General features: G+C 42.4%; 1 protein-coding gene across 1 annotated transcript in view; it reads right to left on the reverse strand.

Annotated features, from left to right (window-relative positions):
- Positions 1 to 27,500, reverse strand: part of LOC308283789 (myosin-16-like) — a gene marked incomplete at its 5' end in the record, with an annotated part of 30,647 nt that overhangs the window by 2,795 nt on the left and 352 nt on the right. Inside the window, 37 exons of the mRNA XM_080724283.1 lie at positions 266 to 458; positions 788 to 891; positions 1,110 to 1,246; positions 1,852 to 2,068; positions 2,399 to 2,531; positions 3,180 to 3,376; positions 3,782 to 3,909; positions 4,138 to 4,255; positions 4,917 to 5,162; positions 5,893 to 5,979; positions 6,170 to 6,226; positions 6,837 to 6,927; positions 7,068 to 7,213; positions 8,048 to 8,134; positions 8,365 to 8,469; positions 8,797 to 8,943; positions 9,142 to 9,222; positions 9,564 to 9,737; positions 10,080 to 10,161; positions 10,475 to 10,611; positions 10,811 to 10,931; positions 16,601 to 16,718; positions 17,630 to 17,717; positions 19,277 to 19,462; positions 19,981 to 20,157; positions 20,902 to 21,072; positions 21,368 to 21,534; positions 21,668 to 21,769; positions 22,306 to 22,444; positions 22,722 to 22,825; positions 23,405 to 23,503; positions 24,002 to 24,065; positions 24,243 to 24,335; positions 24,514 to 24,610; positions 25,550 to 25,577; positions 26,052 to 26,208; positions 27,038 to 27,181. Coding sequence (XP_080580409.1) covers positions 266 to 458; positions 788 to 891; positions 1,110 to 1,246; positions 1,852 to 2,068; positions 2,399 to 2,531; positions 3,180 to 3,376; positions 3,782 to 3,909; positions 4,138 to 4,255; positions 4,917 to 5,162; positions 5,893 to 5,979; positions 6,170 to 6,226; positions 6,837 to 6,927; positions 7,068 to 7,213; positions 8,048 to 8,134; positions 8,365 to 8,469; positions 8,797 to 8,943; positions 9,142 to 9,222; positions 9,564 to 9,737; positions 10,080 to 10,161; positions 10,475 to 10,611; positions 10,811 to 10,931; positions 16,601 to 16,718; positions 17,630 to 17,717; positions 19,277 to 19,462; positions 19,981 to 20,157; positions 20,902 to 21,072; positions 21,368 to 21,534; positions 21,668 to 21,769; positions 22,306 to 22,444; positions 22,722 to 22,825; positions 23,405 to 23,503; positions 24,002 to 24,065; positions 24,243 to 24,335; positions 24,514 to 24,610; positions 25,550 to 25,577; positions 26,052 to 26,208; positions 27,038 to 27,181 — 4,722 coding nt within the window. The remainder of the gene's footprint in view (positions 1 to 265; positions 459 to 787; positions 892 to 1,109; positions 1,247 to 1,851; positions 2,069 to 2,398; positions 2,532 to 3,179; positions 3,377 to 3,781; positions 3,910 to 4,137; positions 4,256 to 4,916; positions 5,163 to 5,892; positions 5,980 to 6,169; positions 6,227 to 6,836; positions 6,928 to 7,067; positions 7,214 to 8,047; positions 8,135 to 8,364; positions 8,470 to 8,796; positions 8,944 to 9,141; positions 9,223 to 9,563; positions 9,738 to 10,079; positions 10,162 to 10,474; positions 10,612 to 10,810; positions 10,932 to 16,600; positions 16,719 to 17,629; positions 17,718 to 19,276; positions 19,463 to 19,980; positions 20,158 to 20,901; positions 21,073 to 21,367; positions 21,535 to 21,667; positions 21,770 to 22,305; positions 22,445 to 22,721; positions 22,826 to 23,404; positions 23,504 to 24,001; positions 24,066 to 24,242; positions 24,336 to 24,513; positions 24,611 to 25,549; positions 25,578 to 26,051; positions 26,209 to 27,037; positions 27,182 to 27,500) is intronic.

Consider the following 27,500-nt stretch of genomic DNA (forward strand, 5'->3'; position numbering starts at 1 on the left):
TCTTAAACATTTGTTTTCTAATTTATGGAATTTCTTAGATTTTTATTATGTATTCATGAAATTACTTTTTTTATTCATGGAAATCTCAGCTTTTGGGGGGATTGTTTTTTGAAAATGTTTTGAAATAATAATTAAAAACAAAATGTAGGAAACAAAAAATTAAGGGACCCATAAAAATGTGTCTGTGACCCACAAATGGGTCCCGACCCGCTGTTTGGGAACCAGTGGTCTATGATGATTTAAGAATGTTGTTTTATCGTCGTACTTTGATCTGCTGCTGCAGTTTCTTTAGTGTTTTGACCAGTTCAGCGTTGTTCCTGTTGGCGTGCTCCAACTGGATCTCCATCTCGTTCAGGTCTCCCTCCATCTTCTTCTTCATCCTCAGGGCCTCGGCGCGACCTTTGGTCTCCGCCTCCAGGCTGGCCTGCAGTGACTCCACCGCACGCTGGTGGTTCTTCCTGGATGACAAGAATGAAGAATGGCACAGCACAGGAACAGTTGAATGGTTGGTTGCATGAAACGTCACAGGCACATGGCAAGTCACAGAACAAAACTTCCTCCTAAATACAGCAACTTGCAGTACAAACTACAAACTCTTTTCAATAAAACAACGAATAACTGATGCTGAATGTAGACTGGTTGAAGTGCTTGACACATTCTGTTATAGCTTTATTATTTGGATTTGTTTTTAGTGTGTGCATGCGTGTACAGTATGTGTGCTGTGTATCTGTCTGCCTTTCTGTGTGTGTGTGTGTGTGTGTGTGTGTGTGCGTGTGTGATTTCTCACCTTGTAACCTCAAACTCCTCCTCCTTCTCATGGATCCTGCGGTCGATGTCGGCCTTGACCTGAGCCAGCTCTAGCTGCACACGCACCAGCTTACCTTCCTCCACCTGAAGACACACACACACACACACACACACACAGCAGTAGATAGCTGTAGTGAAGTCTGTGAAACAGCGCTGTCTGCCAATACTTATTGTCTGACTCTGACACACACACACACACACACACACACACACACACACACACACACACACACACACACACACACACACACACACACACACACACACACCCACACACACACACACACACACACACGCAGTACCTCTAGTGTAGCCTCAGCCTCCTCCAGGGCCAGCTGCATCTCCTCCTTCTCCACCTCCAGTTTCTTCCTTGCTTTCTGCAGCTCGTGGACGCTGCGTCCTCCCTCTCCCAGCTGGTCCACCAGCTCCTTGATCTCCTCTGAGAGAACAAGTGAGACATCAGACGTGTAGAAAAATACCTTCCCGACAGCCCAGATTGAAGCCTCATGTCTCGCTGGGTCAGTGGCCTTGGCTGACTGACTGGTTCCCCGGTTGGTAGTTTCTAATCCAGGTGATTACATATACACCACTAGCAAAAGTGTTCATCATCATAATGAATAAAACTTTTCTGAAACAGTTTTTACTAGAAGAAATAACTAACATTTACAGTTAAAAACAGGACATTCACAAAGGTTGTAGTGTTCACATCAGTTGTGTTACTGATACCTTCTCAAAACAGCAGATCTACAAGCTTGCAAGTTCCTAAACATTTGTTTTCTAATTCATGGACTTTCTTAGTTTTTTCTTTGATTTCTTTATGACATTCTTGAAAAAAAAATCATTGAAGTTTTATTTTTAATTCATGAAGAATTTAGCTTTTTTGGGGATGTTTTTTTTTAAATGTTTTTGAAATAATAATGATTAAAAACAAAATGTAGGAAACCTAAAATTACAGAACCCATAAAAATGTGTCCGCGAACCCACAAATGGGTCCCCACCCTGTGTTTGGGAACCAGTGATCTATACTACATGTATGTCCATCACCTGTGAGGGTCTTGTTGTCTTTGCGGACGGTCTCCAGGTGGTCCTGGCTCTCCTCGTAGGCTGTTTTCAGCTTGTAGAGCTCTGTCATGTAGGAGCGGCTCTCCTTCTGGCTGTTGTCTAATTCTAGTTGCAGCTCCTCGTTCTTCTGGCCCCACTCGGCCGCCATCTTGTCAAAGGCTCTCTGCTTCTTGTCCATAGCTGCTGCTGCTGCATTGGACTAAAATTATTTAACATATTTAAACAATCGTATACGCACCAGCAGAAGATCAGTATATGCCCTACTAACCTTACTAATTCATGTCATGGCCTTTGAGCCAGGTCATACACTGTAGGTTAGGTACACACATCTTTTTTTCTTTTCTTTTCTTTTCTTTTCTTTTTTCAGTCAAAGAAATGTTTGGGTCAGCCAGGTCATGACATTGTGTATCTGTATATGAGGCATGTGATTGGGGAGTATTTGTTTTATACAAGTGTGTGGATGTGTACATCTGCGCGCATGGGTCCATTTGTCACACGTGCGTGCGTGCGTGCGTGCGTGCGTGTGTACCTTCTCCAGGTCTATGGTGAGGTCTTCGACCTCTCCCAGCAGCCTCTGCTTAATCTTCTCCAGGCTGGCGGCTCTGGCCTGGGCTGCCTCTGCTGCATCCTCAGCCTCTTGGAGACGAGCTGCCAGCTTCCGCCTGGAGGCGCGGGGTGTCAGAGAGAGGGACAGATGAAGAAAGAGACCTCGGTAGGGCAGTGGGTCTTCCCTTAAAGCAGTGGTTCTCAAACTTTGAAATGTGAAGGTCTCCCCTTAACTTTGACGTTCCATTTGTACACTGTCAAAGTTACAGACTTGTAAGGGTCAATTTAGACCCCCATAAAGGAACCTAGAGTTGGGTGTATGCTAAAAGTTAAGGGGATGATTATATGATGTCATTTACGCACTGTTTTTGGATTGCCACTTTTGACCCACAGTTTACAGTTAATCCAAAGCGATTTACAATAAGCAGATAAAACATCACAATAATAAACAAGATAATATGTCAGTACATCAACAGCAATATAACAAATGCAAATGAATATCTATCTAGAAAAACACAATATAATCCGTAAAGAAAAAAAGGTTTCTAAAAAAACTAAAAACAAATGCTAACTAGCTTCATGTATGGTCATTGATTTTTCCTGTAGTGCTAAGGGATTAGGTGGAGTCTGAAAAGGTGAGTCTTCAGTCCACGGCGAAAGCTAGCGAGTGAGTCCGTTGTTCTAAGTGCGACAGGGAGTTTATTCCACAACACAAGGTGTCAGCCTCCAGGAAGAAACCCCAAACTCTGACTCAGCTGACTCACTTGGTCTCCTCCAGCTCCTCGGTTCGGTGGATGGCGTCCGTCTCATACTTGCTCCTCCAGGAGGTGACGTCAGCGTTGAGCTTGGAGACGAGGCGCTGCAGCTCCCCGCGTCCCTCCGTCTCCTCCTCCAGCTGCTCCTTCATCAGCGAGAGGTCGTGGCGTGCGTTCGCCAGACCCACCACCGCTGTGTTACGAGCCTGGACAGAGAGAGAGAGGGGTAGAGGGGAGGTCAAAGGAGAAAGGAATGTTGTGGAAGAGAAAGATAGAAAAAAGGTGGAGATGTGTATGAGAGTTTATGATGGTTGTTCTAATGTACTGGATGAAGACAGAACAGAAGGAGGCAAGTGCATTTGAATGAACTAACATTGATATTATGGCGTACGCTGCTTGCCTTTAACCATTTAAATCCAATATACTAAAATTGAAAAAATAGCCGATCTATATAAGCTCACATTGTGCCACGTTGCGGTGCATTCTAAGTTTGTAGATGAGCTATTTTCACTAAATGTTCACAGTGTTCATCGAGTTTTATTATACGTTATGATAGCCCAGATGCTAGGGTTTATGTAGTTGTGTGTGTGCGCGCGCGTGTGTTTCTATACCTTGCTCTCCTCATCCAGAGCTCTCTTGAGCTCATCAACCTGGGAGGTGAGTGAAGCCTTGAGTCTGGTCACCTGGTTCAGTTTACTCTGAGCCTCTTCCAACTCCCTGCTTATCTCCCCGTTCTCAGCTACAAACACACACACACACACACACACACACACACACACACACACACACACACACACACACACACACACACACACACACACACACACACACACACACACACACACACACACAAATACACATATTTATACGAGACGAGTATACACCGCATGCGTGCGGGAGTGCGAGCATGTGTATATATGCGTGTGTGCGTGCGTGCGTGCATGTGTGTGTGTGTGTGCGTGTATACCAGACAGTCGGATCTTCATTGCATTGAGTTCAGACTGATTGCGTTCCAGCTCTGCCAGGCGAGCGTTGGCCTCTGCCAGGTTGTCCTCCAGCTTGTGAACATGGACCTCAGAGTTCATCTAAACACACATGGATAGCTCGATAAATGGAGAGACCGGGTACGCATTATTGTGCGCTATTACTTTAACCATTATTTTATGCTTTAACTGTTGACAAATAGCAGATATACAAGCTCACAGCGCGGCACTGAGTGCCGAGCTGTGAGCTTGTAGATCTGTTATTTTTGAAAAATTGTGAACATTCATGTCTTTGAATATTTTTTACCCGATTCTATAAATGTCTTCTAAATCCTTAGGTTTATTTTTTATTTTTTTATTTTTTTGTTGAAAAAACTACGTTTCTATGTCAGTGATGCTCAAACCTTTTCATGTGAAGGACCCCCAAAATGATATGTATTTGTCCAAAGACCCCCATCTCAAAATATGTAGTTCCAGGAACCCCCCAGAAGCAAAATTTTAGTTACAAATGTTCACTTTAAAAATTCATCTATTCAAAAAATAGCAGATCTACAAGCTCGCAGCGCTGCACTTGGTGCCGCGCGGTGAGCTTGTATTATATCTGCTATTTTTCAATAGTTAAATCATTAAATAATTCTAGGCCTAAATGGGTCATGTGACGCTGTATATGATCAAGTAGGGCATTCATTTACAAAAAAAACACAAAAAGTATGGAGATAAGATGTTTCGGACCAACAGCAACAGCAAGCACACAGGCCAGAACCTTTGCTTTCTGAGTGGCCTCCACGGTGGCGTTGAGGTCTTCGATCTCTGCCTTCATGATCTGCCTGTCCTTCTCCAGTTTGACTCTCAGCCTGTTCAGGTTCTCCAGCTGCTCTCCCAGCTCCGCCATGGAGTCCGAGTGCTTCTTCCTCAGCGCCGCCGCCGACGCCTCTGATTGGAGGGCTCCCTCCTCCAGCTCCCGCCTCAGCTTCAGCAGCTCCGTCTCTCGCTTGCGGTTCTGATCGATCTGAGGGGCGAGTGAGAAAGTACCAGGGAAACATAGGTTTGAGGTCAAGTGGAATAAGTGGAGGATTTTACAGTTCTGTCTGGCACCCGATGAACAATACATTCAGGTGTTGAAGTAAGCGTTGGAATTAATTTTATGTGAAACCAGAATTTTATGTGCGCATGTTACTGCCTGTCGTAAGTGTGAGTGAGGCTGCTTACTATACAGAAGGTCTATACAAAACATATATTAGAATATTTACTTATAGAAATATGAACCCACTGCCCCCATATGAGGACATCCTTTTTTGCAAAAACTACTTCCTGTGCAAAGACAATGTTTAGTTATTATACTTATTAAGTCCTACAAATCCCAAATACCTAGGAGAAATAACAAATGCACACCAAAAAAAAAGCTTGAGTCTCAGGAGGTTATGTATTTCTTAGTATTATATGGCAAATACTGCTAATTAAAAACCGAAAGCTGCGCTGAGTGTGTAGTATGTGCGTGTGTGTGCTTGCTTGTACTTGAGTGAATGTGTGTGCCATGCATGGCCAAGCACCACTTGCCTTCAGACTTTTATTAGATTTTGTTCCACTATAGAAGGGTACAACTTTATTCATATAATGTTATTTGAGATTATTTTATTTCAAATGAAAGGTTGCAAAACTTCTTCACGGCCGGAACTCTGTTACCAGGAAATATACCTTTGTCGGCGGAGGAGTGATTGACAGGTGTTTGACAGACTGACCTGGGCAACAGTTGCTCCTCCCGCCTCCTCCAGCCTTTCACTGAGGTCCTCCAGATCTCGTGACAGCTCTGCCCTCTGCTTTTCCACCTATCAGAGAACAGATTGGTGTTAAAGAAACAACAATTAAACCTGTTCACAAAGTGCATGATATCGCATATAGCACACTGTGTATACATGTGTCAGGAGGAGGATGTGAATGGATCCTTTTGACTGTTGGATATGCTGATATGTTTAAGTTAAAGCACTCCTGAGTTGGTGTGTGTGACTGCGTGTGTACCTTAGCTCTTATGGCTCTCTCAGCCTCAAGCTCTTCTTCCAGCTCTTCAATGCGGCCCTGAAATATAAATCAATGGACTGTGTTGGAAAACATCAGGAAACAGAAAACCACATCCATAAAAAGGTCCTTTTACATTACTCAATTAAGATATTTTATCACATACCCGGCAGCCTTATTTGCCATGTGTGAGGAGAGTGGTAAAAGGACAGAGCCGATATCAGCCATAGGACTGGCAGCAAGCTGATCAATCAGCATGCCATGAACTATCATCATTTCAAACTCTCATTGATGGTGTGGTACCACTCACAGCTGAGGATACACTGGGGTGTATCCAGTTACTAAGGAACCAAAACACAGCAACCTTTGACGGTTCACAGAACCAACAAAGCTGAGGCCTGCCAGCAGCACAGGCCATGTTCTCAGCCTACTTCCTCCCCACAGTCGATAAGACTATGGGTACGTGATAAACAAATGTAGCCCTCTGACCCTGCTTAATGAGCTCTCGCACCATATACCAGCCGGGCTCTCAGATTTGGGCAACAATTAATTCCCAGGTGAAAATCTACAGTATTATGTATTTCATATATTGGTATTATTGTTATGACTACAGTTCCTTTAAATCTATCGTGTCTCTCCTGGCTGTCCTGTTTCGCTCTCCCTTGTTCACCTGGTGCTCTTTGAGCTTGCGGCTGAGCATGGAGCTGAGAGACTGTTCATCCTCCAGCTTGGCATTCATGTTGTTGATCTCAAAGTCTCTCCTACAGGAACACACAACAAATTGTGTTAGATTTACAGGCTGTGTGTGTGTGTGTGTGTGTGTGTGTGTGTGTGTGTGTGTGTGTGTGTGTGTGTGTGTGTGTGTGTGTGTGTGTGTGTGTGTGTGTGTGTGTACTCTTACTTCTTGATAACCTCTTCCAGATCTATCTTGGCGTTCTCCATCTCGTTGAGGTTCTCTATGGTCATCTTCAGGTCTCCCTCTGTCTTCCTCCTTGCCTTCTCCACCTCTGCCCTTATCCTCTTCTCCTGCTCCCAGCTGTCCTCCAGCTATAAACTCGCACGCACGCACGCACGCACGCACGCACGCACGCACGCACGCACGCACGCACGCACGCACGCACGCACGCACACACGCACACACACACACACACACACACACACACACACACACACACACACACAAATGTGATGAGTTAAAAGTTCATAGACAGTGTTTAAAGTCTAGATGAAATGACAAACTAAAATGATATGAAAAGTCCATCTTAAAACCTTGCTCCTGCTTCCATCATGCTGATCGGAATATTTAAAAACTTGTGTCACCTCTTTCATCTTCATTGCGTGGCCAGACTGTTGCTTTTCAAATGCTTCCGGTCATACAGTCTGGAGCAAGGAAGCTATGATCATGAGTCAGGGGGAAAGCGGAAGCCCTGCCTCCCCTCCACTTCCGTTTTGTCTTTACAGTCACGCAAATGTGTACTAATATAAATCAAAATCATCTAAGAATATAGCTTGCTGCTTAACAGAAATGGAAATTAAACAATCAAATGTAAATATATTTTACACTAGTCCTTGCCCGTTTGAACATAATATGTTCTGCACATAATTCGGAGCACATATTATGTGCTCCGAATTATGTGCAGATTTTGTGCACACTATATGAGGGATTGAATATAGGAGTCTCAGAAGTAATGTTGGAGAACCCGGACGTATCAGTGATGTCAGTTATCTCCAAATTTGGGCACTGTTTAGTATCAGTGATGTCAGATAGACATCGGACAGACAGACATTCGGTTGTTTATTAGTAGGATTGGCTGGCACAGTACTCAGTAGGACATCTCACCTTGTGGATGTGTGTTTACAGTGGACAGTGGAACATCTCACCTCGTTAACGTGTGTGTTTAGCTTGCTGTTGGTCTTGGTCAGGTGGTTGACTTTGTCCTCCTCTGTTTGCAGATCATCTAGAGTTTTCTAACAGAAGTAGGAGATATTTCAGTTCCAAAAGTCTGTTGCGTGTGTGTGTGTGTGTGTGTGTGTGTGTGTGTGTGTGTGTGTGTGTGTGTGTGTGTGTGTGTGTGTGTGTGTGCATGTGTGTGTGTGTGTGTGTGTGTGTGTGTGTGTGTGTGTGTGTGTGTGTGTGTGTGTGTGTGTGTGTGTGTGTGTGTGTGTGTGTGTGTGTGTGTGTGTGTGTGTGTGCTTACCTGTTGCAGTTCCTCCAGATCTCTCTTCTCTCTCTGTAGCCTGGAGATCAGGTCATCTCTCTGACTCAGTTCTCCTGTCAGGTTACGGACCTTAGAGTCCAGAGCCTGAAGACCATTCAAATATTACTGTTAGATTAAATAACTGTCTTCACTTTACTTCAACTAAAGCCTAGATGGGAATTGTATTATTGTCTGTTCTGTTTCATAATTTATTGTTGTATAAAGTCTGTTATATGAATAGAGAGTTATTATTTGTTTCATCTCCTCCCTCTGTTTCCCCTTTCACTCTTTCTTACCTTCCTCTCTTTCTCATTTTCATCTCTTCTCCAACCCATTCACTTTCTTTCCCATCCCTCTCTCCTCTCCTCTACCTGTTTCTTCATCTCAGTCTAGTTCAGAATAGACCCCAGATACTCCTCTCCCCTCCTCTACCTGTTTCTCCTTCTCATTCTTGGCCAGGGTGGACTCCAGAGCCTCCAGGTCTCTCTTCATCTCGGTCAAGTCTCCCTCCATCTGTCTCCTCTGGGCGTGCAGAGAAGCTGCGTTTCCCTCCTCTTCCTCCAGCCGCTCACGCAGGTCCTACAGTAAACCCAGAAGTAGAGTATTTATAGGACACAAAAGAGAAAAATCTGTTCAATGTAATAAATGTAAAAATATATTCAAATTCATCTGCTCTCATGGACATGAATCTAAAACATTCACTGAGTTTAAGCACAACAGACTCCTATACCAAGGGATTGTTACTCACAAAGGTTCCATAAAAAAGGCTTATATTACCTGCACTGACTCCTCCAGTTGGCCTTTTTGACGCATGAGTTGAGTGCAGCGTTCCTCTGCATCACCAAGTGTGTCCTGCTCCTGTAGAGAGACCACAGTGTCAAGTTTGTGTACAGTATGTCCTGAGAGTGTACAAATGGAACCAGATGGACAAATAAGGTTCCATTTATGAGGGACATTCTTCAATAGAAGTTGTGGTTTGGTGGTGAAATGACTTAATACACTGACACCTCCCCTTTATCCATCCCTACATTTTCTGTGAACAATGGATTTCACTTTCTCCTTCTTAATGCTGGTTGTTCATCATATGGATGACCTACAAGGCTTATTCCATGCTTGCACTCACTGCAAGTGGCTCTGGATAACACCAGCTAGTCAGCATCAGATCAACGTCTCTAAAATGCCCAACGTGGAGCTCTTACTGCAGCGAGCGCCAGGGCCAGGTCGTTCTTCTCCTGCGACAGAGTGACAAACTTCGCCTCCAGATCTTTGATCTTTCCCTCCAACTCTGTGATCTTCTCCAACGCCACCCTCAGCTCCTCCTCCTTGACCTTGAAGGCGTCCTCCTGCCGAGCCACCATCAGCAGCGGCTTCACCTGGAGGATGGAGGACGTTGATGGTGATGGTGGTGAATGGTGATGATGATGGTGGTGGTGGTGGTGGTGGTGGTGGTGGTGATGAGGATGATGATGATGATGATGATGATGATGATGATGATGATGATGATGATGATGATGATGATGATGATGATGATGATGATGCACAATTAGTCCAGCTGGATGTTATTTACCGGTATGTATCATACCTTCGGATCAGGGGCAACAGAACACAATACATGATGAAGGACTGCAGAAATGACACACTGTCCCCGACTTAAAGCCTGATTATAGGAAGTTGTGTGCCATACTGTGTGTTGCAAACTGGAAATAGAGCTGTACCTTATTGTAAAGTTTCCACCAGCCCCAGAAGCGTAGTTGAAGGAACTTTCTCACGTTGCGCTGGATGGCCATCAGTGCAATTCTGCAACACACACGTACGCATGTGCACGCATACACACGCACACACACACACACACACACACACACACACACACACACACACACACACACACACACACACACACACACACACACACACACACACACACACACACACACACATAAACATGCTATAGCAACGATACTTAAAGACATTCAACACAAAATATAATATAATTTCACTTCTCCCTCACACACACACACACACACACACACACACACACACACACACACACACACACACACACACACACACACACACACACACACACACACACACACACACACACACACACCGTCTATCCAGCATCTTCTTGAACTCAATCCTCATCAGAGTTCCTCTGAGGCGGGCCTGCAACATGGTCATGATCTTAGCCAGACGTTCATCGCGCATGTCCTCCAGCTTGGCCAGGACACCTGCACGGAAGAACACCTGGGAGGAGGACAAGAAAAGGACATGGGGAATGATATATATATATTTTGTTAAAAGGATAATTAAGTTTGTTTTGTGGTGCAGTTGGTTCTTTAGTTATTTTATTGATATTGGTAGATGATTGCTATCATTTTGTGAACTAAAGCCTGAAAGGAAAATAATGTTTATACAAAGATGGTTACTGTAACAGTGGTGCTACCTTGGTGTGTCCAATACGATACTCCATCTGATCAAGGTCTATGGAGCCAAGGAGGAGCTCAGAAGCCTTCTTGTTGTCAACGAATCCCTTGGGCATCACGTTGGGGTTCAGGATGTAGTACCTGGGAGAAGGGGGAATTGGAAATTATGTGTATTTTGAGTGTTTTGAGTGATTCATATAAAATGTGGGTCATTTCCCAAAGCACTGCAGTGATATAGACTAGAGACCAGGGTCTTGACCCACATTCATTCATTTGCATTGTGAAAGGTCAGTTGGAAACAATAGAACATAATGAATGAGATTGGGGGTTTGAGTAAAAATGTGAGTTTGAGCATGATGTCTGTACACATCAAGAGAAAATCCCATTTGTTTTGCAACTATGGTAGGAACAACTGTTAAGAGTAAGAATTCATACTAATCACTAATAAGTGATATTTAATTAATTATTATTGGAGAACTAGAGAAGCGAGTCAAGCTGAACAAAATTCAACAGCATTATGAAGAACGGTAGATGCAACTCTTTGTCCTGGTCCTCCAGGTGGCAAAACAAAATGGCAATAATTGTTCAAAATGGCAGTAATTGTAATTTGAACAATTACTGGATGTTGCAGGTGGAAAATAAAGAGGGAGGCCTACATTTATCATGTTTTCAGACCTTCTGATCAAATCCCAGTATGATCTCGCTCTCTCTCTCAAATCTACCAAATTCTTTCTCCAGTCATTTTTAATTATGATGAAAATACTGCTCCTGCTTAATTATGAATAAGCACCTTTTTGTATTGCATTCTTGAGTGTTGTGGAAGGGATATTTGCAGCAATAATACTCCCTTCTGCAGATTATTATTTATTTTTTAATTGCAAATGAGTGTATGGGAGTCCTTTCAATATTATATTAAACATATGGAAATATAAAGTACAGTAATAGTTGAACGTTGGCTTGAGGGTGGAGGAGTTGAATTGACCACCATGGCCATTGGGAGGGGAATATTTTTTTTGTGCTGTTTAATTATACACCTGTCTATTGGATGGCTGGGCCGCCCTATATTAAGGATCTGACTGGACACACCTGCTTTTAATTCTCTCAACTAGGCCTACATGTTGAACTGAACTAGTCTAGTCTACACATACATGAACAAGACAGAACTTTTTTTTTTTTGTTATCAATTATTTTTATTTTCCATAACATAAAATTAGAGACATACATATGAATAGAACAAGAAAAAGTAAAACATTAATCAAAAGAAAAATGCAATTAACAGACAAACACAAACAATAGCAAAACAAGAAAAGGAAAAGAAAACCCACCCACCCCCTTTCCCCGGACCAACACGGAATGTACAATAGTGCATGCCTGTGCTAGGCTGTTACCACTATATAGTGATTTCTTGAATCATAGCCTTAAGCTTATCTGCAATGTCCGACCACATATTAATGTTTTCTTCTTTTGCTCCGTGTAACCTTGCTATCGACTGCTCTAAATATACTATATCTAGAAAGGTTAAGGCCCACTGGCGAAACGTTAACGTATGAGGAGGTTTCCACCGCGTAGCTACCATCTTCTTCGCCGCCGTTAATCCAGCAAAGAAGATGCGCTTGCGTATATTGTTTAGTTGCAACTGTGAGACGTCATTTAATAAAAATAAAGAAGGAGAAGATATGATATTAATACTAAAAATAGTTGAAAGTTTTGAGGCAACCATATTCCAGAATGACGACACATTTGGGCATTCCCAAACCATGTGAAGGAAGGTACCAATACTATTTGAGGCGCAGAGAGTGCAGTTGGGATTATTCAAAATCCTCATAGCACATAGTCTGCGGGGAGTTAAATAAGTCCGATGAACAAAATTTAAATGAATTTGTTGATGGTCTGGATTTCTAGAAGATAGCCTAATGTTAGACCACACTGTGTCCCAACAAAAGTCAGGGTCCAAATTTGGTACATCATTCCTCCAAACAGTATCAACAGATAGGGGCCCATAACTACAGTCTAATAAAAAACCATAGAGGGTGGAAACCAAACCTCTTGTTCTGTTACCATCACAGATAAACTCATGGAAGGGGTGCAATCTAAGGGGAGCTTGCCATGGGACCCCATAGGTCCTCATGGACAATCTCAGTTGGAAGTAGAAAAAAAGGGTATTTCCAGGCAGATTGAAGATGTCACACAAATCTCGAAAAGGTCGTAAACCATTTCTATCAAATAAGTCCCCTAATGTACGAATCCCCTTAGCCCTCCACCTTGGAAAGCGAATGGGGCGATCCTCGATTAAAAGTCTTTGATTATTGAACACTGGGGAAAATAAGTTCCATTTACAATCAATCTTACACATCTTTTCAGCTGCTCTCCATACTGCCACTAAATGAGAAATGATAGGTCCAAAGCGAACTTTGCATTGATGTGTAGTTATGTTTGAATAGATAAGATCTCTCAATTCAACAGGCTGCACTAAACTCTCCTCAAGCTCTCTCCAAGAAACCTTATTTGCTGGGTTAAACCAATTTAAAAGGGGGCGGAGCGTGAAGGCCCAATAATAAAATTTAAAGTTGGGCAATGAAAGGCCGCCATCATCTCTAGCACGCTGTAATAGAGAAAGTTTAAGACGAGGGCGTTTCCCTTTCCACACAAACTTAGATATCGAAGAGTGAAGCTTATTCCAGTATTGCGGCGGTGGTGGCAAAGGGAGCATAGAGCTTACAAAGTTAACCCTAGGAAGAACATTCATCTTTATGATTGAAACTCGAGCTTGGAGAGAGTTGGGCAAAGATGACCATCTATCTAAATCAAGACAAATCTTATTTAGAGTGTCACCATAGTTGTTCTTAACAATAGCCTGAAGAGAGGGGAAAATATCTATGCCAAGATATTTGAATTGGCTTACTACTGGGATTATGGGCGGCAGGATAGCAGATCTCATCTGATCATTTAGAGGTAGAAGGGCTGACTTCGTCCAATTAATTTTGTAGCCGGAACAAGACAGAACTTTGACTACCATTACCAAATAGGTAAGTTTAAGTTTGTTTTCTCATCTTACATATTTCTTTTTACTTACTAATGCTATGGGCCAAGAATGGGGGAACATACTGTAGGTATGAATAGCAAATCTGTATCAATAAGCTAGTAAGATGATTCATAGAATGTTTTTATTTATGATGGGTGGACAAGGGCATGTACTGTATTTGGTTGATTCATTTTACTTTAGTTCTTGCCATTCAGTGCAACCAGATGTGAATTAGTAGGGCAAACATGGGTATTACCATTAATGCTAATTATAGTTCAGTTCCATTCAGATCAGTCAACTTGTGCATGTTGGCAATTTGGCATACTGGAAAGTATACTACACTTAATGGAACTGGACCTTAAAAAATACTTTTGGTAATTCTATCATCTAATCAGGCTTTGTGAACACCCTGGACAGACTTTAATTTGCTTCATTCAGTATTTAGATATTTGATATTCATTGTATCAGACACCATCAAGGGCCCATTCCTATACAAACCCATTGTAACTTCAGTTCAAACTCCATTTTAACCATGATGAATTCATCATCTGGTGACTCATATCACCATCCTAATACGTGAGCTGGCCAAGTTTTATCGATAACTTTTTTCATTTATTTTTAATAGTTTTTTTCCCCCATTTTCCCAGAATATTATTAAACACAAATGAAAAGTTATCGAAAAACACGGCCAGCTCACATATTAGGAAGGTGGAGTACGAGTCACCAGAATAAAAAGGGTGTTTTTGATGAATCTATCATGGTTAAATTGGAGTTTGAAGTTACAATGGGTTTGTGTAGGAATGGGCCCTGGATGGAGGTGTCTGATAACATGAATATCTAAATATTGAATCAAGCAAATTAAAATCTGTCCAGGGTGTTCACAAAAGCCTGATTAGATCAATCAGGCTTGATGATCAAACTTTTTTTTGAAAGTGGAATATCCATTTAATGAGTAATTGTTAATGCTTGTGTTTACCCTACACTTTCATGTCAATACGCATGCCGTCATACATCTCATTATTTTATGCTTTTATTCAGAATGGTTAAATAATTGTATTTTACATGAAATGTGTTTAACTGATACAGACAGTATTTTAAAGTCTCCTTCAACTGATCTTCTCTCCTCTCCAACAGCTATGGCCTCGGTCGGTGGTGACATGTCTCGGGAACAGTTCCTTTGTTCCATCTGTTTGGAGGTTTTTTGCCAGCCTGTAACTCTTGCATGCGGACACAACTTCTGCAAGGTCTGCATCACTGAATACTGGAACGGCACTCTCATCTGTCTGTGTCCCTTGTGTAAAACAACGTATGGTCCGAGACCAGATCTCTTTGTCAATACACTGATCTCCGAGATGGCTGCCCCGTTCAAGAGGTCACCTGGGGAGAGACCTGCAGTCGATGACAATTCTCACGGAGCCAGTGACACAGTCCGTCCAGGGGAGGTTCCCTGTGACATCTGTCCAGGAGCCAAATGCAGCGCCATGAAGTCCTGCCTGGTCTGTCTAGCCTCGTTCTGTAAAACTCACCTAGAGCCTCATACCAGAGTCACAGCCTACAAGAAGCACAAACTGATTGACCCTGTGGCGAACCTGGAGGATAGGATGTGTAAGAAGCACGACAAGCTGCTGGAGATCTTCTGCAGAAGCGACCAGAAATGCATATGCGTCACGTGTCTGAATATGGAACATAAGGCTCATGACACCACCTCATTAAAGGAAGAATGCGATCAGAGGCAAGCTGAGCTCTGCAAACTGAGGTCCAAAGCAGAGCAGATGAAGGTTCAACAATGGAATAAAACGGATGAGCTCAGATGCTTATTAGAGCAGAACAATGTGTTAGCAGCTAGAGAAAAGGAAAAAGCCATAAAGGTGTTCAGTGCTCTTGTGGCAGCCGTTCAACGGTCCCAGGTTATACTCATTGAGGAAATAGAAACAAGGCGTAGAATGGTTGAGAAGCTAGCTTGGAGCTTCATTAAACAGCTGGAGAAGGACATGACAGAGCTGCAGAGGAAAATCGCTGAGCTAGAGCTGTCCTCTCACACCGAGGACCACCACCAATTCCTCCAGACATTCACATCAGTTTCCAGTTTTCCACAAGTCATTGATTTGGATACGGTCCACGTCGAAGGTTTTCAGAGTATGAAGACTTTGTGGACAGACATCACTCAGCTGGAAGAGCTGCTATATGAAAAGATTGATGCTCTTCCTAATGCCAAGCTGAAGACGGTTGACCCTGTAACAGGGGCTGGTCTCATCGTCTGGGGGTGTGACAGGGGTGTTCAAACTATTTTCAAAGGGGGCCACATTAAGCGCAAGGTGAAAAATAAAATAAAATAGCCTTTTTTTGACCCCTTCAGAATGAGACAACATGCTGGTAACAAGGAATCCTGACATAGTGTTATGGTCTAATGATACAAATCCTCTCATCATGCCTGTTGTTTAGGGAAAAGAGTGACTGTCTGTATACATTGTTATGTGTCATGAATCATGAATGATAATAGTTGGATAGTGGTTTGGTGCACTTAATACTGTGATGCTGTACTTGTACTTCTTTAGGAACAAACTCTTGTTTGACTGGACTTCTTTCTGTCTTTTCCAAGTTGTGGTAAAATATGTTTTTGTTTTTAAACTTCCCTTTATTAAACAAATAAAGTATTCACTACATTCCCCCAAAGAATGCTCCAATTTGGTATCTCTTGACTTGCTTACTTGATATGTGGTCCTGTATGAGATTGGCAACACTGTGTGTCTGTCTATCGCCTGTAAAGCCTAAACTTAAAGAAACAGACCTTTGTTTGAATTCTGGGTACTGTAGTCTGTTGGGGAAACCCTTCCTGCAGATTCGGATGCCCTCCAGCACACCATTACAGGCCAGCTGGTGCAGAATCAGGTAGTTATCGGTCACACCTGGATGGGCCAGGAGGGGGTAGAGTCAGCCACACACTCTTTTACACATTTTTATCACATAAAACACACAAACTCGGTCAATTAGTGTTGTTCAAAAGCTAATCTTGCTCTTTAGTCAAGGACCCACAAGCCCAAAAACTCAAGGAATAGGGGTGATACCTGTGATGTCTTGCCGTACTTTTTATTTCTGTTTTATCTATTAGTTTGGTCATTAAGGTCCACAGAATGACAGGCCTGCTCTGCCGGAAACATCGCGAAAAAAAGTTATGGCCATTTGTATATTCACTGTCCCATTGACTTCACTATACAGGAAAAGAAAAATATAAAAAAAAGAAAATAAATGTGCTTTAAGTAGCATGTGATGGGTCAAACTAGTGGTTCTTCATGATTCTGAATCCATTGCAAGCATTTGTTTTGCATGAAAAACATTCCTAGGGCAAAGTATCGGCCCCCCAAAACTGTGAAAAGTGAGGATTTTTTGATGACTCATCACTTTGGGGGGCCAAAATGTAGCCCAAGGAATGTTTTTCATGCAAAACAAATGCTTCAATGGATTCAGAATCATGAAGAACCCCTAGTTTGACCCCTCACATGCTACTTAAAGCACATTTATTTGTTGTATTATTTTCCTGTATAGTGAAGTCGATGGGACAGTGAATATACAAATGGCCATAACTTTTTTTCGCGATGTTTCCGGCAGAGCAGACCTCTCATTCTGTGGACCTTAATGACCAAACTAATAGATAAAACAGAAATAAAAAGTACGGCAGAACATCACAGGTCCTCTCCCATTATCAGGGACTGGGTCCCTGGCTACTTTCTAACGGTGCAAACAGTGGACTTGCTTAATTTGACAAGGGACAGATACCAGCCTGCTTTGAAACATGCAGTGGCTTCCCGTGGACACTGACCTGACTGCTTGAACTCGTTGGGCACAATGCAACGGACAAAGTGAGGCGCAGTGCTTCGCAAGGTGCTCATCAACTTGTTCAGCTGCTCCTGTTGGCAAAATACAAACGGGGCACCTGTTGTGTTGGCAGTGTTTTTAAATGTGTATGTGTCCCTATTATGTGAACATCCAACTGTGATGTCTGTCTATCAGTGGTGGAATAAGTACTCACATTTATTGAGTAAAAGTATCAATACCACCATGTAGAAATACACTTTTACAAGTAAAAGTTCGTTATTATTTGATAGGATAGTAGACTGACAGTAGTCCGGCTGCCAGCATTAGCATTTGTTCATAGGTATGATATTTGGTATATAGTTTTTTTTATTGGCCTAAAATGTTGTCTATATATACGTTCATGAAACCACCTGCTGACGGCCTGTCAGCATTGAGCAATTTCTTTTATAGGGGGTAAAAGTTTTGGGCCCATCACTTATTATACACTATACTATAAAGGAAAGAAATACCCCTAAAAAATCTGCTTTAAGTAGCATGTGAGGGGTCAAACTAGGGGTTTATAATTATTCTGAATCCATTGCAAGCATTTGTTTTGAAAAACATTCCTTGGCCTAAAAACAGCAGCACAGAAATATGGTTTCGTGATGAGTCATCACTTTTGACAGTTTTGTTCTGGCTGAGGTGGGGTATGGAATGTGGTATATAGTTTTTTTTATTGGCCTAAAATATTGTCTATATACATACAGTCATGAATCCACCTGCTGACCGCCTATCAGCATTGAGCAATTTCTTTTATGGGGGTAAAGGTGTGGGGCCCATTCATTTACTATACACTATACTATAAAGGAAAGAAATACCCCCAAAAATCTGCTTTAAGTTGCATGTGAGGGCCTGCGGGGTCAAACTAAGGCTTTATAATTATTCTGAATCCATTGCAAGCATTGGTTTGGCATGAAAAACATTCCTTGGCCTAAAAACAGACGGTTTAGTGATGAGTCACCACTTTTCACAATTTCGTGGGGGGCTTTTTAAGCCCAAGGAAAGTTTTTCATGCAAAACCAATGCTTGCAATGGATTCAGAATAATTATAAACCCCTAGTTTGACCCCTCACATGCTACTTAAAGCAGATTTTTTAGGGGTATTTTTTTCCTTTATAGTGTACTGTATAGTAAGTGATGGGCCCAAACTTTTACCCCCTATAAAAGAAATTGCTCAATGCTGACAGGCCGTCAGCAGGTGGTTTCATGAACGTATATATATATAGACAACATTTTAGGCCAATAAAAAAAACTATATACCAAATATCATACCTATGAACAAATGCTAATGCTGGCAGCTGGACTACAGGAAACAGGGAGAGAGATGGGGAAAGACATGTGGCAAAGGTCCTCCGGATCGGGAATCGAACCAGCGACGCCAGCAGGCATCATAGCCTAGTATGTGGTATGCGCCTTGACCACTAGGCCAGCGGGCGCCCCATTTAAAATGTACTTGAGTAAAACTACAAAATATACATATAAAATACATAATACATGTAAAAGTACGTACACACTGTGTGTGTGTGTGTGTGTGTGTGTGTGTGTGTGTGTGTGTGTGTGTGTGTGTGTGTGTGTGTGTGTGTGTGTGTGTGTGTGTGTGTGGACGTGTTACCCTGTAGATGTTGGAGACCGTCTGGAAGGAGGCTCCTTTCTTCTGTTTCTTGCTTCCTGCAGCAGCCTCCTCCTCATGGAACAGATGGGACAACAGAGACATGGAGGACTTCTGGAACAGACCCATCACCGTCTCATTCAGAGGGTCTTTATTCTTCTCCAGCCAGTGAGTGATGTTGTAGCCCACCTAGATGGATGGATGGATGAATGGATGGATGGATGGATGGATGGATGGATGGATGGATAGATAGATGGATAGATAGATGGATAGATGGACATTATGTTATGACATGTAGATGTTGTAGCCCACCTAGATAGATAGATAGATACCTTTATTATCACCTAGACACAATGCGTACATTTGCTGCAAGTGCATCGCTGCTCAGCAGCAGTAGCAGTGTTTAACACTTCAAATGGCCATATTTCGGCGACCAACATTGGACTAGGTTTGAAGGCCTGTAAATCTAGTACAATATAAAGGCTACACAGTAATCATTAATGTCTCCATTTGTAACCCTCAGAGTTAAATAAATACTGGATAGGTATGTCAGAGTGTAAATGTGTATGTCTTGTTGTTGTCTATATAACAAAACATTTACCAATAAAAATATTGTAAAAAAAAAAAAAAAAAAAAAAAAACTGGATTTTTTTGTATATTGCTTGAAGCAATGTTCCAGTGCATTCTATTGTCCAGCAGGTACTCACAGTGCCAGCATAATGAACCAGCTCAAAGTGGGCCTCTGGTCCCTTCTTCCCCCCTTTAGGCTTGAGGAAGTTGCTGGACTTGCCCAGGTGGTTATCAAAGAGAGCTGCCTTGAAGGTTGCGTCTGTGGCCTTAGGAAACACACACTGCTCCTCCAGGATGGAGAACACACCCATAGGCTGGAACACATGGTAGAAGGAAGGAGGGAGGTGTTTAAATATAGGGCTGAAGTGGTTCATGTAAATGTAGTAATAACTTGAAAAAGTCCCCCTCGGAGCACAGGTCTCTGCCAGGTCTGGTAGGTTATTGTGGGCCGGAATTCGCCAATCAGGATGGAAAATGAAAAATCTGACGGAACGGTCTTGATCACTTGACTGCACTGATTTGCGTGATGTTTGGACAAAATGTTTAGGAGTAATAGACATTTTGTTCAGGATGGACAGGTTACAAAACATCTTCTCAGCCATGCCTTTCGGCCTGGCGGAGACGATAAAGCCTTTCGGCCTGGTGGAGGCGATAATCGAAATCTACAAAGTAAATAGTAACAAAAGTTTGCAAAGGATCATAGTGGAGTGAAAGTACAATGTTTGTCTCTGAGATGTAGTGGAGTAGAACTAAATTTGGAAATACTCCAGTAAAGTACCAGTCCAGTAAAAGTACCTCAAAAAAGTACTTGAACAAAATGTACTTAGTTACTTTCCACCACTGTGTGTGTGTGTGTGTGTGTGTGTGTGTGTGTGTGTGTGTGTGTGTGTGTGTGTGTGTGTGTGTGTGTGTGTGTGTGTGTGTGTGTGTGTGTGTGTGTGTGTGTGTGTGTGTGTGTGTGTGTGTGTGTGTGTGTGCGTGCGTGTGCGCGTGTGTGTGCGTGCGTGTTTCTCCAGGCCAAACACTGTGTGTGTGCACTGTGCACGCGCGCACGCTACCTTCTCCAGCAGCTCGATGCAGGCCTGCAGATCCAGGCCAAAGTCGATGAAGACCCAGTCGATGCCCTCCTTCTTGTACTCCTCTTGTTCCAGCACAAACATGTGATGGTTGAAGAACTGCTGCATCTTCTCGTTGGTGAAGTTGATGCAGAGCTGCTCAAAACTGTTGAACTACAAACCAGAAGTCGAGGATGAATCACATTTATACATGAGTACATCTAGCCATATACACAACACATCCATTTTCCTGCTAAACTCATCTTTGTATCTACATATTTACGTTTTAATCAGTTCACCTTTTCAGGTACAGTGCTGTATCTTTAACCAAATAGCAAGCCTGCCTTCAATCTACACACACGCACGCACGCACGCACGCACGCACACACGCACACACGCACACACTATCCTATTATCCTATCCTATTATCCTTCCATTCCTCTGTCCATCCTTTCAAACATGCTTTTACCTCGAAGATCTCAAACCCAGCGATGTCCAGTACTCCTATGAAGTATTGCCGCTGCATCTTGGTGTCCAAGGTCTTGTTGATGCGAGTTACCATCCACTTGAACATTCGGTCATAGATGGCTTTGGCCAGAGCGCCAATGGAGTACACACACTGGTCCTGGTTCTGACCTGTGAAAGGCAAATGTAAAGCTTTAATCAAAAATTCAAGTCGAGTCCCCCTCCCCCTCAAAAATAAACAAAAACAAATCTTAAGAAGGGCACCTGGAAAATAATAGTACAAATAATTCTGAAATGTTAATACCTTTGGTCACAAACTCGTTGCCAACCTTGACCCGGGGTCGGGTGATGCCTTTCTGCAGCTCTCCAGAGTTGATGCCCATGAGGTGGGAAACTTTGTCAGCCACTGGGTGAGACATATGGAGAGAGGATACACCAGGGTTCCCCAATTAGTTCTCCCCAAGGGGCGAATTATGTCTAGGGTACCAAGCCCGAGGGCCACAGCATTGCAGGGGGCGAAGGTGGCGTTCCCACTACTCCAGCAACAGTTTTCGTTGTTGTCGGGTGAAAATCTTGTACAGTATGTTCAAAACCGTTCGTTTTGAATTTATCATTTTAAAAATGATTTAAACTAGTGAAAACAGCAGATCTACAAGCACACAACGCCTCGCACCCGCGAGGCGTTGTGTGCTTGTAGATCTGCTGTTTTCACTACTTTTGTGCGATGGCCTTGTATGATTTGCGAAAGAACGTACAAATTTGGAGATACGAGATTTCCACCCGACAACAACGATATACTGGTGTTGTTGCTGCTCTTATACCACCATTATTACTGGGGTTGGTGTGGGCCAGACAGTAGCCGCCTATTGGGGAACCCTGGGATACACGATGAAGTGAGGAAGATCAGAGCAGAGAGAGAGTGAGAGAGTGAAAATAGTTTACCCTCAGTTGAATCCACATCAGCCTGCTCCTCTCTTGGTTTCTGTTTGAACTTCATGTTGCCAAAGTGCATTATGCCTCCAGTCAATTTGTATATGCTCATCTTCTCCTCAGGAGTGAAGCCCAGCACGTCAAAGGCCTCCTACCAAGCGTGCGCGTGTGCGCGCCCATACACACACATGCATGAACGTACATGCACACACGTTGCACGCACACACACGTTGCACACACACACACACACACACACACACACACACACACACACACACACACACACACAGAGAGAGAACAATAAAAACTGTTGGTCTTTCACACAAAAAACTGAGAGCAATGTCTCCACCATGTGGCTCCTTTTGAGATTCCTTGTGTCAGAGTATGAGTGAAATCTCTTAAATGTAAAAGTGAAAGTGGAGACTCACATCTGTGAGCAGTAGCTCCTCTCCATCATCCATATTTTCCACCACAGTGACACCCTGACACACCCACTCATAGTGCTTAGGGTCTCCATCCAGCAGCAGCGCCTCTGGGAGATGCAATAATTAGGTAAGAATTTGGAATATGAAAATGTTATGGGAATATAGTATGTAGTTTTTGTTCTAAAACAAGTTTTCCAACATGTTGAAATATTTCACTGGTATATTATTCTACATTATTCCACACTACTAAAAGTGTTTTTGACAACTTCTCTGAACTATTTTTCAGTGTCTGCTCCAGACACTTGCCACAAAATGACACAACCATTGGATATATATTTATGTATTTCAAAGTTAAGTCATTTCTGAAATTGTTCTTGCGCTCCGAAATACGACCCCGTAGAATTCCTTTTGGAGCTACAAAACAAAGCTAGTCAAGTTGAGTCAAGTCGAGTCAAGTCAAATCGAAATTGTGCACACTTTTTATCTACCATCTAATTTTTAAAGCAAACATTTTTATCTCAAATCTTTGCTTCTGGGGGTCCATGGAACAAAATATTTTTAGATGGGGGTCCGCGGCCCCAATCTTGACATGAAATATATAACTACAACAAAGGTTTTTCAGAAAACTGTTAGGATTCAGAAGGCATTTGTAGAATGGGCCTCATGGTCTTAATGGGGTAAATTACCTAAGAGTTGTGGCTTCTTCCCAGACAGAAGTTGGTAGAAGATATGGTATCCTCTCTCAGCTTGCTGCTGGGAGATCACTCTGGACTTTTCCAGCAGATCTGAGAGACACACACAGACCAGTGTTGCCATATTTTGTGAGAGTAATAAGCAAACACGTCTATGAAAACAACCCCTGAAGAAGCGACTATAAGCCACATGAGCAATTCAAACCTATATGTCGTCTATTAAAATCTTTAAAAAAATGCAAAATGTGGAATATTTTTTAAACACAAATTTGGTATGGGGGTCCTTGGCACAAATTATAATTTCAGATGGGGGTCTGTGGACAAATGGGTCAAATGGGACAGAACCACATGGTTTAAACAATAATTAAAAGACCAGCTAGCCCAAATAAGTAACTTTAGAAACAAGCCCCCCCCCCCCCCCCAAAAAAAAGGAAACACAACCCACAACTACCAATATTTACAAGCAACTTTACAGAAAAACAAGCCCAAAAAGCTTCTAAAGACTAAGTCACAATATTCCAAGGTGTGCTGCTACTGATAAACATCTTCTAAAATTGTAATAAAAAGAATAAAGCCAGTGAACACACTCACAGCTCTCAATGTCGGCACCGGCCAGCTTAGCTGTCGGCCCAAAGTGGATGCGGATAAACTTTCCCTGGAATCCAAATCCAGACAGATAAACACAGGAATTGTATTTCAGGATTTAGAATTTGTGTTATATTCTGCCATGTCACAGTGAGGTATCAAATAGGCAAAGGCTGTGTATAACCACGTTTCAAGAGTGACACAGAAGTGTTTGTGACTGTGCGTGCGTGCGTGTGTGGGTCTTTACAAAACGTGATGAGTTGTTGTTCCTGGTGGTCTTGGCGTTGCCAAACGCCTCAAGGACCGGATTGGCTTGGATGATCTGGTCCTCTAGAGAACCCTGGAGCACAGGAGTGTAGAGACAAATATAGAATATGAAAGAGCGGAGAGGTGAGTCGGCTAGTCACACACACACACACACACACACACACACACACACACACACACACACACACACACACACACACACACACACACACACACACACACACACACACACACACACACAGAAAACTTGCCTTGGAGTCAGAGACTTTGCTCCCGGTTGCCCCAACATTGGCAAAGTACTGGATAACCTTTTTAGTGTTCTCAGTTTTGCCAGCACCAGATTCTCCGCTGGGTGGGGGTTCAGATGGGGTAGGGGGAGGAGAGAGCAGAAGGATAGACACTTTCTATAAAACATGCCTCATAATCTGATTAAATCACTAAAAGAGGTCATTGGGTGCTTTATTTAAAGTAACCAAATGACCACTTATACTGACTTATGATAACACTATAATACATTATAATTATATAATGATTATAATGCACAAACTTATTATAATGTATTACATTACATGTATTATCCTGGCCAAAAGAAAAGGTCTGTGACTAACCATGGCCTTATGAGTCGTTATACTTCTAATGAGTTATGAGAATTGTTAGAAACTTTATAGCAATAACTCATGATGCTTTTTATTACAAAGCATCATCACATCATGAGTGCTGTTATGATGATTTAGGTGATTTACGTTTTTGGCTTCATAGAAAGTGTTAGCTGACTTACATGTCAGAACATTCTAAAATATTATTGATCCCTGATGAAGAAGAAATTTGGTTTACTGTAATTCATTTTACTCATAAATATGAATGAGGCACAACAACTACTGAAAAAGTGACTGCACTTGGTTAAGAGCACGTTAAAGTATGTTCTTAAAGGAAGGGTAAGTGATATTTTTTGGTTAAAAGATTACATTTTATTGAGTTCCAGTTCCAGCTTTGTTTGTCTTTTCTTTGTGTCTTTACATCATTCACTTGTTTATTCATATCCTGTGTGAGTTCTCTCTCCTGATTAGATCAAATTGGTATCTTGACCTGAAAATGCATTTCATGTTGGCTAAAGAGCTGGATACTGAACAAACACTCAATAGCAACGAGTACTATCAGAATATTGAGCACTAATTTTAACAAAACAAATATCAACCTTTAAGCCAGGCTCAGGTTGGACATATGCTTTAAAGGGCTAAAACAAAAAGTCAAAAGGTCTTTGAGCATGGAACAGAGTATTCCACTTACGTGATCAGCATAGACTGGTTCTCATGCTCTGTGATGACCAAGCAGAGAAAGGAGAGAGAAAGAGAGAGGGCATTAAAAGGACAGATGGATAATTACTGTTGATTTCCTCTTGAGCCGATCAGAGGCCCGTTGACGTTTCCTATCCTCGCTCAGCAAAAGGCCTGTCAGCAATGCCGACGCACAGACAGGTGTGATCCGTCCCTTGAGAACACATAATGACTTCAAAGTATTTTCTGCTCCCTGGACAAATCACCACGCACCAGCCCAATAATTCCCAAACATCCACCCGCACCCTGCCATCAGCTCTGTAATGACATGTTTATCTCATACCCAACCCTTCTTACAACCCCCTAGTGCATTTCTCTGTACTGCATCCATCCATCCTAACCTGTTTTTGTCTGGCCCTGTGAACTCCTTACAACTACAAATGTTCAACAGCCTTGTCTCTCAATCGTCAAACCCCTCCTTTCCTCCCTCTCCTCCTCCTTTCCAATCTCCTCACCCATCATCATGTCATGGTAGGCGTTGTCGGAGACGGAGAACAGATGAGGAGGAACTTCGTTGCGTTTCCTCCCCTTGTATATTTGGGCCACCTTGCTACCGTAGATTGGAAGCCACTTGTAAGGGTTGATGGTCACACAGAAGAGGCCTGAGTAGGTCTGTTGGAGGAGACACAGACAATGTTGAATCTAGAGCTAGTAATGGAGCATGTTTTGATTTTGGTCATGACCTGGTTATAGTAATGTAATCCCTTTTCTCAATCTCTTGCCCTTTTCCTATGTCCCATCTATATGCTCAAGTAGACCCACCAGAAATATATATATAAAAAAAAGAAAAAAAAAGACATGCAACCTCTGCCTTATTCCATGTACTACTGTATATAGTACATCCCTTTTATGCCCATACATGGAGATCCCTATCTGAACCAGCCGCACAGATATGGGCTGTCTTCCTCCATATATGGGCATTCCCATATGAAGTCCTGTTAGATATGGGCTTAATATTGATGACATCAGGGATCTCCATATATGGGCATAAAAGCGATTCTGTTAGAGTGGTTCCACATGACATCACAACATACAATAAATGTTATGCCCATACATGGAGATCCCTATCTGAACCAGCCACACAGATATGGGCCATGTCTTGGCCATCTGGCCAGTGATATACAGTGTATATCGATGACATCAGGGATCTTCATATATGGGCATAAAAGGGATTCTGGGGAATACCCATATATAGACTTTTACATAGGTGATGTCATCTGTGTGATATCACTTGTGATGTGTCACAGTGATCAAGTGTCAAGGGAACCAACCCATAGACTGTAAAAATGTGTACACACACGGTTTCACGTCTACACGCAGACAAGCTGTGACATTTCTCATGGTAAACTGTGACCTTCGGTCGCAATAAACATCAATAGACTTTTTTTGAGAGTGTAACTTTCCCACTGTGCTTGATATTAGTTTTAGTTGTCAGCCTTACATAGATCCTCATGTAAACATAGCGGCTGCGCAGATTTTCCAGAACGCTGGCCTCGTTGAGGATGGTGAGGTTGGCCATGTCACTGGCTTGGTAGAACTTAGGAGGGTTCATCTGCTGAATGTCATCCTTCTTCACTGTCACCGTCTGTAGGCAGTGAATGAGATGGTTAATAATAATACAAGAGAAAGTACTGTAGAGGTACAGCAAGGTAAAATAAAAACATCACACAAAAAGAAACACCATCAATAATGAACAGTATTATACAACAGTATACATCCTCAACAAAGATTGCATTATGCAGGACAAAATAAATAATAGGTGTGGAATTATTTTTGAATGTTACAACAATTACAATGGCTGACAACTTGATTGCAATTTGCTTTCAAGTTTCTAACCTTCTAAAACAGAATCTACATTAACAGGTGCATCTGTTACACACTTTCCGTATTTGGGCCATGACATT

The sequence above is a fragment of the Nannobrachium achirus genome, assembly GCF_963921795.1.
Source record: "Nannobrachium achirus genome assembly, chromosome: 4".
NCBI classification, from domain to species: Eukaryota; Metazoa; Chordata; class Actinopteri; order Myctophiformes; family Myctophidae; genus Nannobrachium; species Nannobrachium achirus.